The 14,007-nt window shown below is 35.5% G+C and overlaps 1 protein-coding gene across 5 annotated transcripts in view; it reads left to right on the top strand.

Annotated features, from left to right (window-relative positions):
• CENPC (centromere protein C) overlaps positions 1–14,007 on the top strand; it is an 80,879-nt gene that overhangs the window by 46,466 nt on the left and 20,406 nt on the right. For 4 of the 5 annotated variants that reach the window (XM_045056273.1, XM_006931085.5, XR_002156287.3 and 1 more), the window contains exons 11-13: positions 1,204–1,347; positions 3,722–3,804; positions 9,051–9,110. In XM_045056273.1, the coding sequence (XP_044912208.1) occupies positions 1,204–1,347; positions 3,722–3,804; positions 9,051–9,110 (287 nt within the window). The remainder of the gene's footprint in view (positions 1–1,203; positions 1,348–3,721; positions 3,805–9,050; positions 9,111–14,007) is intronic. The other variant, XM_019829418.3, reaches the window with a different exon arrangement.

The following is a 14,007-nucleotide window of genomic DNA, read 5'->3' on the forward strand; positions in this document are numbered from 1 at the left end:
GTATGTTGTTGAGTTGTTTGGTCTGCACTTTTCTTGTGATGTCTATCTAGTTTTGGTATCAAGATAATACTGACTTCATAAAGTGATTTAAGAAGTTCTCTTCTGTTTTTTGAAAGAGTTTGTGAAGAATTCATATTCTTTGAATGACTGGTAGAATTCAGCAGTAAAACCATTTGGGCCTTTATTTCTGGGTAGTTTTTGATTACTGATTCATTCTCTTATAGGTCTTTTCAGATTATTTCTTCTTGACTTAGTTTTGGTAATCGTATGTCTTTAGGAATTTATTCTATCTTGGTTATCTAATTAATTTTTTTTTTCAACGTTTATTTATTTTTGGGACAGAGAGAGACAGAGCATGAACGGGGGAGGGGCAGAGAGAGGGAGACACAGAATCGGAAACAGGCTCCAGGCTCTGAGCCATCAGCCCAGAGCCTGACGCGGGGCTTGAACTCCGGGACCGCGAGATCGTGACCTGGCTGAAGTTGGACGCTTAACTGACTGCGCCACCCAGGTGCCCCGTTGGTTATCTAATTTATTGACATAATTGTTCATAGTATTCTCTTAATATTTTTTCTAACTCTATGATAGGACTTGTAGAGAGAGTAGAATCTTCACAAGTAAACCATCAGATCTCAAAAGTTTGCATGCTCTTTAGTTATGTTTATGCAAATTATTTTCTCACATATGGTAAGAATAGGCTGGTAGACTGAGTGAGAAACAAAACATAGGACTTACAAGAGAAATGTGAGAGAGGAGAAATTATGCAGTCTGGGAATAGTATATCTTCTTTACATATAATTAGCTAGTAGCTGTTAAAGAATCCCTCTGAACACACTACTGTTCCTCAGTAGGCTGACTAGGGCTGTCAAAGAAAACAATTTAAGTTGTTTGTGGATTTTCAAAAAAACCATGGTAGATTAAAAGTGTAATATATATCATATGCTGCCCGTAGGTAATGTCTCTGGGTGTCCTCCTGTCATTACTTCCATCTTAGGCCTGGTCTGTACCATTTCCTTTATCAGAATTTTTCTTTGCAGGTCCTAGAAACAAATTTTCTTCCTAGGCTAGTTATAAGTCCTAGGATCCGAATAGGTTTATCTGATATTTGTTACAACCAATATTATATTATCTACTGATTGTATGTTTCTGGAAGGAATGTTTTATGGAGAAATGTAAACAATTTTTCACTTTACATATTCACAGAGGTACAAGAAGCCCAAAGGATCAAGATAGTATGACTGCACAAAATGTTCATCCGAAGTCTCAGGTCAAGGGATTTACATGCAAGACACTAGCAGAGTCTAACTTGGATTCTGGAGAGCCTAAGACTTCAGTTTTGGAAAGAAGGTATGCATGTTTTCTAAGGATAATTGGATTTACTTAGTATATTGGTTACTCTTTGCTGTGTAACAGATTACCCCAACTTTTATTAGTGGTTTGCAAAACATTTATTGTTTCCTAGTTCCTGTGGCCCAGAAGTCTGGGAGAAGAGCCTTAGCTGACTAGTTCTCTCTTAGGGATTCTTATGAGATGTAGCATTCAAAATATCTGTCAAGTTTGCAGTCCTTTGAAGGCTTGATTGTAACTGAAGGATCTTACAAGGTAGTTTGCTCCCATGGTTGTTAACTATAGGCCTTCCTTGGCATGTGGCCCTCTCCATGGGGCTGTTCAATATGGCAGCTGGCTTCCAATCAAGCAAGTGATCCAAGAGAAAGTGTGACCATGATGAAAGTCATAGTGCCTTTTAATGACCTAGGCTCTGGAGTTGCACACTTTCACTTCCACTTTATTCTGTTTGTTAGAAACAAGTCATTAAATTCAGACCACATTCAAGGAAAAGGGGAAAACTCTCTCTCTTAAAAAACAAGTATTTAAGAATTTGTGGGTTTGTGTTTAAAACAAGCACACTCCATAAACAAACCAAATTAACCTACTCTTATAATATCTGAAATCATATACCCTTTTTTAAAATGAAGGAATGCTAAATTATAACAGATTCTCAAGACTTTTCAGGGATGGCTGAGATTTCTTTACTATTTGATGGGTTATGACTACTATGCCTATCCTGTGTTCATAATAGAGGCAAGGAATCTCAGACAGGGATAAGCTGAATCATTTCTGAGCAGTTTTTAAATTTAAATATTTTAAATTCCACTTGTTTTTGGCTTTTTTTTTTAAATGAAAATAAGCTGTTTGTTTTTTTTTAATAGAATTTAGCAGTATTTATGAGAAAAGACACATTTGAAAATGACATAAAATTTAATCAGATCAGTATTAACAGAGGAAGTTCTGCAATTGATTTTGTTAATGAACACTGTCTTGGAACCTAATTAAGAAAAAAAATTTCCCCCTAAACAATTCCATTCTCCTAGTCACTAAATATATACTCCAAAAGTATATGTGATTTTCATTTTTATATTTTATTTTATTTATTTTTTAAATTTTTTTGTCTTTTTTTTATTAACTTGTTTTTTATTTTTTAAATTTACATCCAAATTAGTTAGCATATAGTGCAGCAATGATTCCAGGAGTAGATTTTTTAGTGCCCCTTACCCGTTTAGCCCATCCCCCCCCTTCCACAACCCCTCCCGTAACCCTCATTTTCTCCATATTTATGAGTCTCTTCTGTTTTGTCCCCCTCCCTGTTTTTATATTATTTTTGTTTCCCTTTCCTTATGTTCATCTGTTTTGTCTCTTAAAGTCCTCATATGAGTGAAGTCATATATTTGTCTTTCTCTGACTAATTTCGCTTAGCATGATACCCTCCAGTTCCATCCACGTAGTTGCAAGTGGCAAGATTTCATTCTTTTTGATTGCCGAGTAATACTCCATTGTATATATATATACCACATCTTCTTTATCCATTCATCCATCGATGGACATTTGGGCTCTTTCCATACTTTGGCTATTGTTGATAGTGCTGCTATAAACATGGGGGTGCATGTGTCCCTTCGAAACAGCACACCTGTATCCCGTGGGTAAATGCCTAGTAGTTCAGTTGTTGGGTCGCAGGGTAGTTCTATTTTTAGTTTTTTGAGGAACCTCCATACTGTTTTCCAGAGTGGCTGCACCAGCTTGCATTCCATAAGCTGATTGATTTCTAATTTTACTTTTTAAAATTTGATTTTTATCAAGAGGTGTTGAGTTGACTAAAAATTTATTAACTGATCCATGAGTTTATTTTTATTTATTTATTTATTTTAATGTGGCTGCTAGAAAATTTTATTTATTTATTTAATATAATTTATTATCAAGTTGGCTAACATACAGTGTATACAGTGTGCTCTTGGTTTTGGGGGTAGATTCCCATGATTCCATCGCTTACATACAACATCCAGTGCTCATCCCAACCAGTGCCCTTCTCAATGCCTATCACCCATTTTCCCCTCTCCCCTGGGTCCCCCCCATCAACCCTCAGTTTGTTCTCTGTATTTAAGAGTCTCTTATGGTTTATCTCCCTTCCTCTCTGTTTGTAACTATTACATGAGTTAGTTTAAAAGGTTATAAAATTCAGTATTTATCCTGACAGTTACAGGATTAAATTATAGATTCTTTGTTTTATGGAGCATGTAAGTATATTCTTGGTGACCTATAAATCACTGTTGGTTTTATAAGAAAGGAACGTTTGGCAGTTTTAGGAGAAAAATGTCCATTAAGGCAGATAACTAGATATATGTATTATAAAGGCACAAATTTTATGGTTTACTTTTTTATGTTAAAGTGGACCTTTCAGGCTCAAGAATTATTTATCATCTGAAAAGAGTAATTCTGATGTGGATGATAAGGAATTTCAGGAAAGTTCAGGTAAGTTATTATTTATTGTCTACTCTCTTGATATTTGTGGCTTTATGCATACAGAGTACGGTGTGCCATATTTTATTTAAATTATCACCAATGGCAAATGTGTATTGAGTATTTACTTTTTAAGAGCCTTACTATATGTTTAGAGATTTGTAAGACCTTACACCTAGGTGATAGAGGGAGGGAGAGAAAGAGAAAGAATGACACAATGACAGTCCTTTCTTTGAGGTAGAACATAATGAAATAATTGATACTTAAAATATCTGTTCTAATATTTTAAAATGTTAAGCTGAAAAGGGTATAAATGAAGCAAGATCAGCCATGTATTGATTACTGAAGCTGTATAGTGGGTGTATCAGTTTCATTATACCATTTTTTCTTTTTTTGAATGTGTTTGAAACTTTCCATAATAAAGTTTTTAAAAAGCCTGTTAATAATTTTGTAATATTTTATGCTTCTAAAGAATGTATGCTTGAAATATAATCTGTTATACTATTTTTCCTTTCCTAATTCACTTAATTCTTTTTCTTTTTAATTTCCTTTTCAAATGCTAGAAAGGTGGAATTTTTTTTAAAAGATTGTATTTTTAAGTAATCTCTATACCCAATGTGGGACTTAAACCTACAACCTCTAGTTCAAGAGATGCTCTGCCACCTGACACAGCCAGGCACCCTCTTTCTTTTTCCTTTTAAATAGTTTTTTTTCTCCCTGTGTTTAGATTTATTTTATTATTTTTCTCCTCTAAGTTGAATGCTTTCTGTATTTTTTTTCTACTTTTTATTTTATAAAAAATAAAAAACAGTGAATTTTCCTAAGTTTAGTTTTGGCTTAATTTTATTTGTCATGTTCTTATTGTAGTGGCTTAATTTTAAATGTCATGTTCTTATTGTAGTACACCCCAAATTGCAGTGATTTTTCTTTGACCCAGGAGTTTTTTTTTCAAGAATATATTAGTCAAGAGGTTGGTCTTCAGAGCCAGGAACCTACAGTTGAATTCAGCTCAGGTTGAGCTGAATTTTATATTATTTACTATGCTATCTTGAGTAAAAAAATTTCAGTGTTAATAACTCAGCCTTCTTATCTGTAAAATGGTGATATCATTTCCAATCCCGTAGCTTTCTTGTTTAGTTTAATATCTGGTCTATATTAAATACATAATATTGGCTGTTATTCTAAAATGTTTTGTTCTTTGTTAATAATTTCTAGTTTCATTGTTCTAGGGAACTTTGGCTTTTATTATTTATTCTTTGAATTTATTAAGGTTTTCTTTGCATTTTGTATAGTATGCTTAGAACACATAAAATTCATGAAAGAATTTTATAGTTCTCTCATGGGTACTTGAAAAAGAAGAGAATATTACTTTTTTGTGTATACATGTATGGATTTACAAATATATGTCTTTTTATTTTGTTAATAATGTAAGTATGTGTAAATTTTTGAATATATTTTGACTACAGAAATCTTAAATATTTACAGAATATTATGGGACACTTACTATGTATTCTTTTAGGGGCTAGGGATGTGGTAGAGAACCAAACTGACAAAAACTACTGTCCACCTGGAGCTTACTTTCTGGGGTACCAGGAAAGAAGCAATAAAAAGCAAAACTTAATGATTTGTTGGATGTTGAGAGTAGAAAAATAAAACAGATTTTTGGGTGGGATATGGTGGTTACATTTTTAGGTAGATGAGCAGAAAAGGCCTCACTGAGGAAATGATCATTTGAGCAAAATATGAAAAAGATGAGAAAGCAGAGAATGCAGCTGTATGAGGAAATAATGCCCCAGGTAGAGGGAAGATGTTTTCATGCGGTAATGAGTCTGGTGGTGAACACCAAGGAGATTGGGTAAATCAGAGTAAGAGTGGGAGAGTGGTAGGAAATGATGTCACAGAGACAACAAGAATGAAAGATCACATAGGATGTTAAAGGCTATTTTAAGAATTTTTGGCTACTCCTAAGAGAGATGGAGGCATTGGGAGGTTTTGAGCAGAGGAGAGACATGACGGACCCATAAACAGAATTACTGTGTCTGCTGTGTTAGGGAGGGACTCGTGAGTTTGAGGGGCTCATGTAAAGTTGGAAGCAGGGAGACTGGTTGGTGAGACATTCATAATCTCAATGATAGGTTGCTTAGACTAGGGTGATGGCAGTGAAAGGTGGAGAGCAGTAGTAGGATTTTGAATATTTTTGTAGATAGAATCAACAGGATTTCCTGATGGATGGGGCTATGGGAAGAGAGAGATGTCAGGGACATCTTTAAGGCTTTTGGCCTGAGCACCTGAAAGAATGGTGTTGTCACTACTTGATTTGGAGACTACTAGGGAAGGAGCAGATTTGGGGGAAAAGAACAGGATCTTAGAATTGAACATGTTACGTTAGGTGTTATTTTGATCCTTTATAGACTTGCTTGTGATTTCCGAAATCTGCTAAGGGCTGCTAGAGTTGAAGTAAAGTGTTTCCACTGTAGTTGTATGCTTTTTTTCCTCCATCTGTTTCCTGCAGTGTTTGCTCTATACATTTCACTGCTGTTGCTGAGCATATAAGCCTTTATATGGAATGTACCTGCTTTGGTCAGATTTATCATCTTGATCCTGTTACAATGCTTTTACCTTGTAGTCTGTTTTGTCTAATAGTAATATTGTGACCCTTGCTTTCTTTTGGTTTGTTCTTACATTTTTGTTCATACTTTTACTTAACCTTTACTACGGAACTAAAATAGTGGTTTAGAAACAGTACATGATTGAATTTTTAACTTTCTCTGTCAGTATTTTTTCTTTTAATAAATGTTTAACACATTTGTACCTGCTGTGAGAACAGATAGACTTCTTCTTTATAAGGTTGGTAGGCATGCTCATATATGCCAAGAAGAACTCAGGAATTTATTTTTTTTACAACCAGTTGAAGAGTAAAAATAACCTTGAATCATAATCTATTTTCCTTTAAACTAGCTGGCTATTGGTCTTTGTCTTCACGATAGCTAATGTGTGAGTAGAAATTTAAAGGCAGACTTATTTCTTGCTTTCTTTGTAGGAAACCTTGTTTTCCTCAAACTCCACGCTTATTAGGTTTCTTTCTTTTTTTAAACTTTTACTTTTTTGTATTTTTAATTAATTAATTAATTATTGTTTAAAATTTACCTCCAAGTTAGCATATACTGCAACAATGATTTCAGGAGTAGATGCCCTTAATGCCCCTTACCCATATAGGCCATCCCCCTTCCCACAATGCCTCCAGTAACCCTGTTTGTTCTCCATATTTAAGAGTGTCTTATGTTTTGTAGCCCTCCCTGTTTTTATATTATTTTTGCTTCCCTTTCCTTATGTTCATCTGTTTTGTATCGTAAAGTCCTCATGTGAGTGAAGTCATACGATATTTGTCTTTCTCTGACTAATTTCGCTTACAATAATACCATCCAGTTTCATCCATGTAGTTGCAAATGGCAAGATTTCATTCTTTTTGATTGCTGAGTAATACTCCATTGATATATATACCACCTCTTCTTTATCCAGTCATCTGTCAGTGGACATTTGGGCTCTTTCCATACTTCGGCTATTGTTGATAGTGCTACCATAAACATGGGGGTGCATGGGTCCCTTCGAAACAGCACACCTGTATCCCATGGATAAATACCTAGTAGTGCAATTGCTGAGTCATAGGGTAGTTCTATTTTTAGTTTTTTGAGGAACCTCCATACTGTTTTCCAGAGTGGCTGCACCAGCTTGCATTGCCACCAACAATGCAAAAGAGATCCTCTTTCTCCGCATCCTCGCCAACATCTGTTGTTGCCTGAGTTGTTAATGTTAGCCATTCTTACTGGTGTGAGGTGGTATTTCATCGTGGTTTTGATTTGTATTTCCCTGACGATGAGTGATGTTGAGCGTTTTTTCATGAGTCAGTTGGCCATCTGGATGTGTTCCTTGGAGAAGTGTCTATTCATGTCTTTTCAGGCACTGCTACTTTGATTTCCATAGCTCTCTATAGATATGCCTGTTCTGGACAGGGAAATTAGATTTATGCTCACTAAAGTTTCTTCTAAGCCAGCAATTTTATGAAGTATCTAATTCAGTCATTTTTAACCATCTTTTGCTATCATGGACTTATTTGAAAATATAATGAAAGCTTAGACTTACTTTTCAGGAAATATATATGACATGTAAAATTGTATCAAAAATTTTAGATCATTAATGGGCATTAAGTGTTCCAGTTACATGTTGCTGCATAATAAACACCTAAAACTTAGTGGCTTAAAATAGTAATTGATTTATCTCTCATGGTTCTGTGGGTTTATTTGGCTTAGTTAGGCAGTTCTCTCTTGGGCCATGTCATGCATTCATAGTTAAATGCAAACTGCTGTGGCTGGAGTCATTCATTTGAAAGCTAAACTGAGTTGGAAGTCCAGGGTGAGTTTTTCACTTATATATATAGCACTTAGCTGGGGTGGCTAGAACAGGGTGGGTGGGGGCTGACCAAGTATATCTTTTTTCCTCCACATGGCCTTTCCATGTGGTTAGCTTGGGTTTCCTCACAGCATGGCAGTCTTGGAGTGGTCAGATGTCATATATGGTGTCCGCCTTTTTCCATAATGAAGTTCCAAGAGACCCAGGTGAAACCTGCTATCTTCTTAGGACTTAGCCTTTGAAGTCCCAGAATGTCATTTCTTACGTGTTCTGTTAGTCAAGCAAGTCACAGGTTAGCAAAGATTCAAAGAAAAGGGCATTGGACTCTGCCTCTTGATAAAGAACAGCATTTATGTACAGGAAGACAAAGAATTGATGGCAGCTATATTTGGATGCTATTTATAACACTAAAGTTGAAAACTCTGACCTAATTGGAGCACTGATAATTTAGTATACTTGCACTATTTTAGAAATTCGGAGATCATGCGTTACATTATTAGCATATTAATTGTTCATTATTACACCCTGCATTTTTATCTACCAAGTAGCTTATTTCACCTGAAGTCCAGAAGCCAATAGAAGCCTGCTTTTCTGTTATTTTTAACTATTAAGCTCCTTAGACATATACATTATAGCAAAATCTAGAGAAATGTTTCATTAGTCTTTATTCCTTGGCAGTAGAAAGTAAAAGAAGTAATAAAATGTATTGTCAGGTTAAAATTTCTTTAATATTGATTTAATCGATTGATTTAATTAATATTTATTTAATATTGAAATTGACCAACTAATACACTTTAATTCAACATGGAATTAACAGTCTTATTCATGATATTATCATTTGCATTTTGCAGGTGACTCAGGAGTAAAAATATCTAGAGTACTATCAGTGAATAAAATACATCACAAGTTAGGTAAGATTATTTCTTTTAATATCTTCATATTATAAAATCTCTGTTACTAAGTAGGACTTAATTTTTCTGAAGCAGGGGGAAGTATTTGGATTAACTGACAGATAAATTAAAACCAAGTGTTTAGTTTTCATGAATTTTACAATAACTCATCTCCGGCCAATGATTTTCTTTATTGTTCACTTAATAAATCCTTTATCCCTCTCACTCTTTTTCACATAGTAATAGTAGGAAGCATGATTTCACCTAGGCTAAAAGCTAGGGCAGAGAATCTGTAAAATAGAACTGCTAGGTAGATGACATCCCTGACAACTCCTGTTTTTATCCAGTTGACTTGTAAACAAAGCCGTAACTGGAATAAATAAGTAGGCAAAGATGGGAGCTGAGGAACCCATGGAGAGTTCATGGAGGATTAAAACTCTGTGCTTCCCAAAGAGATATTTGCCAGTCAAGATTCATGGGACCTCTCACCTTTGTAGGATTGGAGTGCCCTTGTATGTTTCTCTCTGTGCTTGAGGTTGGGAGTGCCCCTGCACTTGTACCTGAAGAGAACCACTCACTGGAAGAGAAACTTCCTTGGATTGCTTCAACCACAAACTCACATCTTGTCAGTATTTTGGGCCCAATGAAGAGAGACTCTTAGTGCTTAATGCTTGTCTTGAAGTGGATTGCTAACTAGTCAAGAGTAGGCAAAGAGAAATAAAAATGTTCCTCAGCAGGGGCTTTATCAACCAAAGAGAGGAAAATCAAGCATTATGCCTAAAAACAGTAGTCAGCTACTGGTGAGCTAGAATTTTTGCAGTAGATAACAATTTTAACAATAAAAGAAAGATTCATTTACAGCATAGAAAACTTTCTGGTATTGAAAAACCCTATTTTTTCAATTTAAAAAGTTGGTAGATGAAGTGAAAATAAAGATGGTCACTGTTACTGAGAGCTGAATTAGTAGCTGGTGTTGACATGGAAGAAATTCCTCAGAGATGAAATATAGAAAGATGGAAATCATGAGGGGAAAAAAGGTATGCAATGGAAATAACATGGAGACAGTTGAGAAAACTTGCAAAGAATAGGATTTACAGTAAAGAGAAACAGATGGAGGAGAGAGAATTACTAGTAATATGTTAAAGAAAACCCCTGGATTAAAGATTGGCTCCTATCTGTAATTTGAATGAGTTTGCCAACTTTTAGTCAAAATCCTTCAAAAAGATATACTTCTAGTCATCAGTGAATAAAAGTCCTAAATTTCAAGAATATAGGGAAGCTTTTAGAATGAAAAGGTTACAGATAAAGGAGAAAAAATGACTAGCACTGCTTATCTGTGTAACATTGGAAGAATAAAATAACATCTGTAGCCTAGAGATGTATTATAATCCAATAATCTTATATCTGGCCAACATATTTTTCTTACTGATAAGTGAATTTACTTTGCAGATAATGCAAAGATTGAGTTTACTCTAAATCCTCCAGGCAGAATACTCATATGAGGTATTCTAAACAAGTAGATAAATCAGAATGGAGTCCAAGAGAGGAAACAGTGATGAGGAATAGTTCTTGTAATATATGTGGTTAAATTTAAATAATGTGTATTCGTTTTCTGTTGGTATGTACTAAATTACCATAAATTTAGTGGCTTAGACAACACACGTTTATTTATTATCCGTATTTTCTGTGGGTCAGAAGCCCAGGCACAGATTAGCTGGGTCCTCTGTTCAAGGGTCTCATAGGCTGCAATCCGAAGTATCATCCTGGGCTGTGGTGTCATCTGAGGTCCTCTTCAAAGCTAATGTGGTTGTTAGAATTCAGTTCCCTGAAATTGTGGGACGGAGGTTCCTGTTTTCTTGCTAGCTGTCAGCCATGGGCCATTACTTTTCAGCTTCTAAAGGGTACTTGCAGTTCCTTGCCACATGACCCTTTCCAGACGCCCCTTCACAGTGTGGCACCTTGGTTCTTCAGAGCCAGCAAGGAAGAATTTCTCTCTGCTTCTGCTAGATGGTGTCTTAAATGTATAATACCCTATATATTGTCATATATGTGTGTGTGTGTGTGTGTGTGTGTGTGTGTGTGTATACATACATATATATATATATATATATATATAAAATCATGATGTAATCACAGGATTATATATTGTTACTATTACTATCGCCATACTCTCCAAATGAGAAGAAAGTCACAGTTCACACATACATCTTAGGGGAGAGGATTATTATACAAGGATGTGAATCATTGCTGATTACCTTGGGGTGTGACTAGTAACTAATGCTAATGTGAATGGGGATTTATAAGTGCTAAATAATGATTTTGTAATAGTACCTTGAAATCCAGACTATATTAATACAACTTAGTATGGTAGGGAAGAGAGTAGTGGCAGAAGAGTGGTATAAAAAGTAGTCTAGGGGCGCCTGAGTGGCTCAGTCAGTTGAGCGTCCGGCTTCGGCTTAGATCATGATCTCGTGGTTTGTGAGTTCGAGCTCCGCATCAGGCTCTGTGCTGATGGCTTGGAGCCTGCTTCGGATTCTGTGTCTCCACCTCTCTGGCCCTCCCCCACTCATGCTCTGTCTGTCTCAAAAATAAATAAACATAAAAAAAAATTAAAAAAAATAAAAGTAGTCTAAAAGTTTTATTTTACTGAATGAGAAAAAGGAGAGGAGAGTGTATCTTGGTAAGGGTTATATAATGTTTTAAGTATAATCACGGAGAAATGAGAGTTTGACTTTTGAGTGTCAGGAATGGGAAGGTGACCAATATTAGAGTGAAAAATCACAGTAGAACTTTGAAATGACCAAGGGAAGAGAGGAAAAAGAAATGGGCATTTGTTGGAACCAATAAAAATGAGAAAGAAGAAGCACTGATATAACTAGTAAGTGTAAAGTAAGATGGAAGGAATAAAAGGAAACAAGTTAGTTGTTATACTAAATAAGTGTAAGTGGATTGAATTCCTCTCATGTAGGGACTCTCAGATTTGGTTGAATAGTACAAATTGACTTATGTGTTTATAAGAAACACTTAAAACAGGTTTTAAAATAAAAGATTGTCAAAAAATTAAGTGGGCTAGTGTAATATAAAGAAAATAGTGTAATTTCAGTATTAGGCAAAGTGGAATTTAAGGTTAAAATACAAGTGCTGAACAGAATAAAGAAGGGCATTAGTGATAAAATAAAGAATTAATGAAATAGAAAGAAAAATCACAAACTCTTATGTACCAAACAACCTACCAACTAAAATGTATAAAGAAAAAAAGAAAAAGCAAGATTTTTATTTAAACAGTACAGTTAGACTGGGAAATTTTAATAAACTACTTTCAGAATTGGAAATTTCTAACAAACAGTAAGTAAGAGCATAGGAATTTAATTATATAGCCAATAAAGTGAGTTTAGTATATAGAACTTTGCATTGTTCAGATAAAATGAGTGGATTTATGTATACAAACATGCACACGTAACTACCTCAATTTACAAATTTCCTACTGTGGAGCATTTAGATGGTGTTCAAACTGGTTTTTGTTTTCTAACTATGAATAGTACTACCATGAACATTCTTGACTATATAGCTTTGCCCATTAAAAAAAAAAAAGTAATAGAAGGTTGCCTGGTTGGCTGAGTTGGAAGAGCATGTGACTCTTGATCTCGAGGTCATGAGTTTGAGCCCCGTGTTGGGTGTAATGAATGAATGAAAAAAACAGTAATAGTTACTGTTTAATGAATTGCTATATATCAGGCATTTTACAGCATTATATTAATTTATATCTCACAAAACTCCATGAGGTGGTTTCTATTATTTATCCTTATTAGACAGATGGAAAAAACTACAGATGTTGAATGACTTTAGCTTCTGTGATATTTCACAACTGGTTCATGGTATAGTTAGTATGTAAGTTTGACTCCAAAACTTAGCTCTTGAGAATTCGGAAGAAATACTTCTAACAGAAAGCCAGGTAGATGGTTATGATAAACTGTAACAACCAAAGTATTTTAAAAGTTGTAATGATTATTTATAAGAGTTTCAGTTTATTGATACTGCTTTTTTTTTCTACTGCTTTTAAAAAATATTTAGTTATTTAGTTTCGGTTAATGTATAGTGATACATATATATATATATATTTAAGTTTATTTATTTTTGAGAGAGAGAGTGCACAAGCAGGAGAGGGACAGAGAGAGAGAGAGGGAGACACAGAATCAGAAGCAGGCTCCAGGCTCTGAGCTGTCAGCACAGAACCTGATGCGGGGCTTGAACCCACGAATCACGAGATCTTGACTTGAGCTGAAGTCGGACATTTAACCAACTGAGCCACCCAGGTGCCCAGGTGGATTGTTCCTTTTTATTTCCTATATATATATATATATATATATATATATATATATTTTTTTTTTTTTTTTTTTTTTCGGTGTGGTTTATCTTGCTCTTTGGTTTGCAACATATTTTTCTGTCTCCTTATTTTGTCTAATGTTCTATTTGTTTCTCTGAATTAGAACAGCTTCCTCTCTTGGTCTTGAAGAAGTGGACTTGTGTAGGAATATCACCTGTATAGACTGTGTGTGCTTGGCAGCTTTGCCTGGCCAGCTGGAGCCAGAGTGAGCATGGGCTGAGGGTTCTGGGGCATTTCATGCCGAGGCTGCCCCATGTCGATGGCTGGACCTGGACTGTGCTTGGGCTGGGGTCACCTTGGCATGATGGCTGGAGCTGGAGCAAGGGTAGGATGGAGGGGGTCCCTGGGTGCTTCATGCGAGCACTGTCTTGGTTGGGTGGCTGGAGCTAGGGTGCAGGGATGGTTTGCTACCCTGTGAGGATAGCTGGAGCTAGGGTCCTGGGGCTGTCTAGCAACCCTAGCAGACTAGCTAGAGCACCCAAATTCTGATCCCATCTGCGTTATCAAGGTGGAAGAACATAAGCAATAGTGCTT

This window comes from Felis catus, chromosome B1 (genome assembly GCF_018350175.1).
Source record: "Felis catus isolate Fca126 chromosome B1, F.catus_Fca126_mat1.0, whole genome shotgun sequence".
NCBI classification, from domain to species: domain Eukaryota; kingdom Metazoa; phylum Chordata; class Mammalia; order Carnivora; family Felidae; genus Felis; species Felis catus.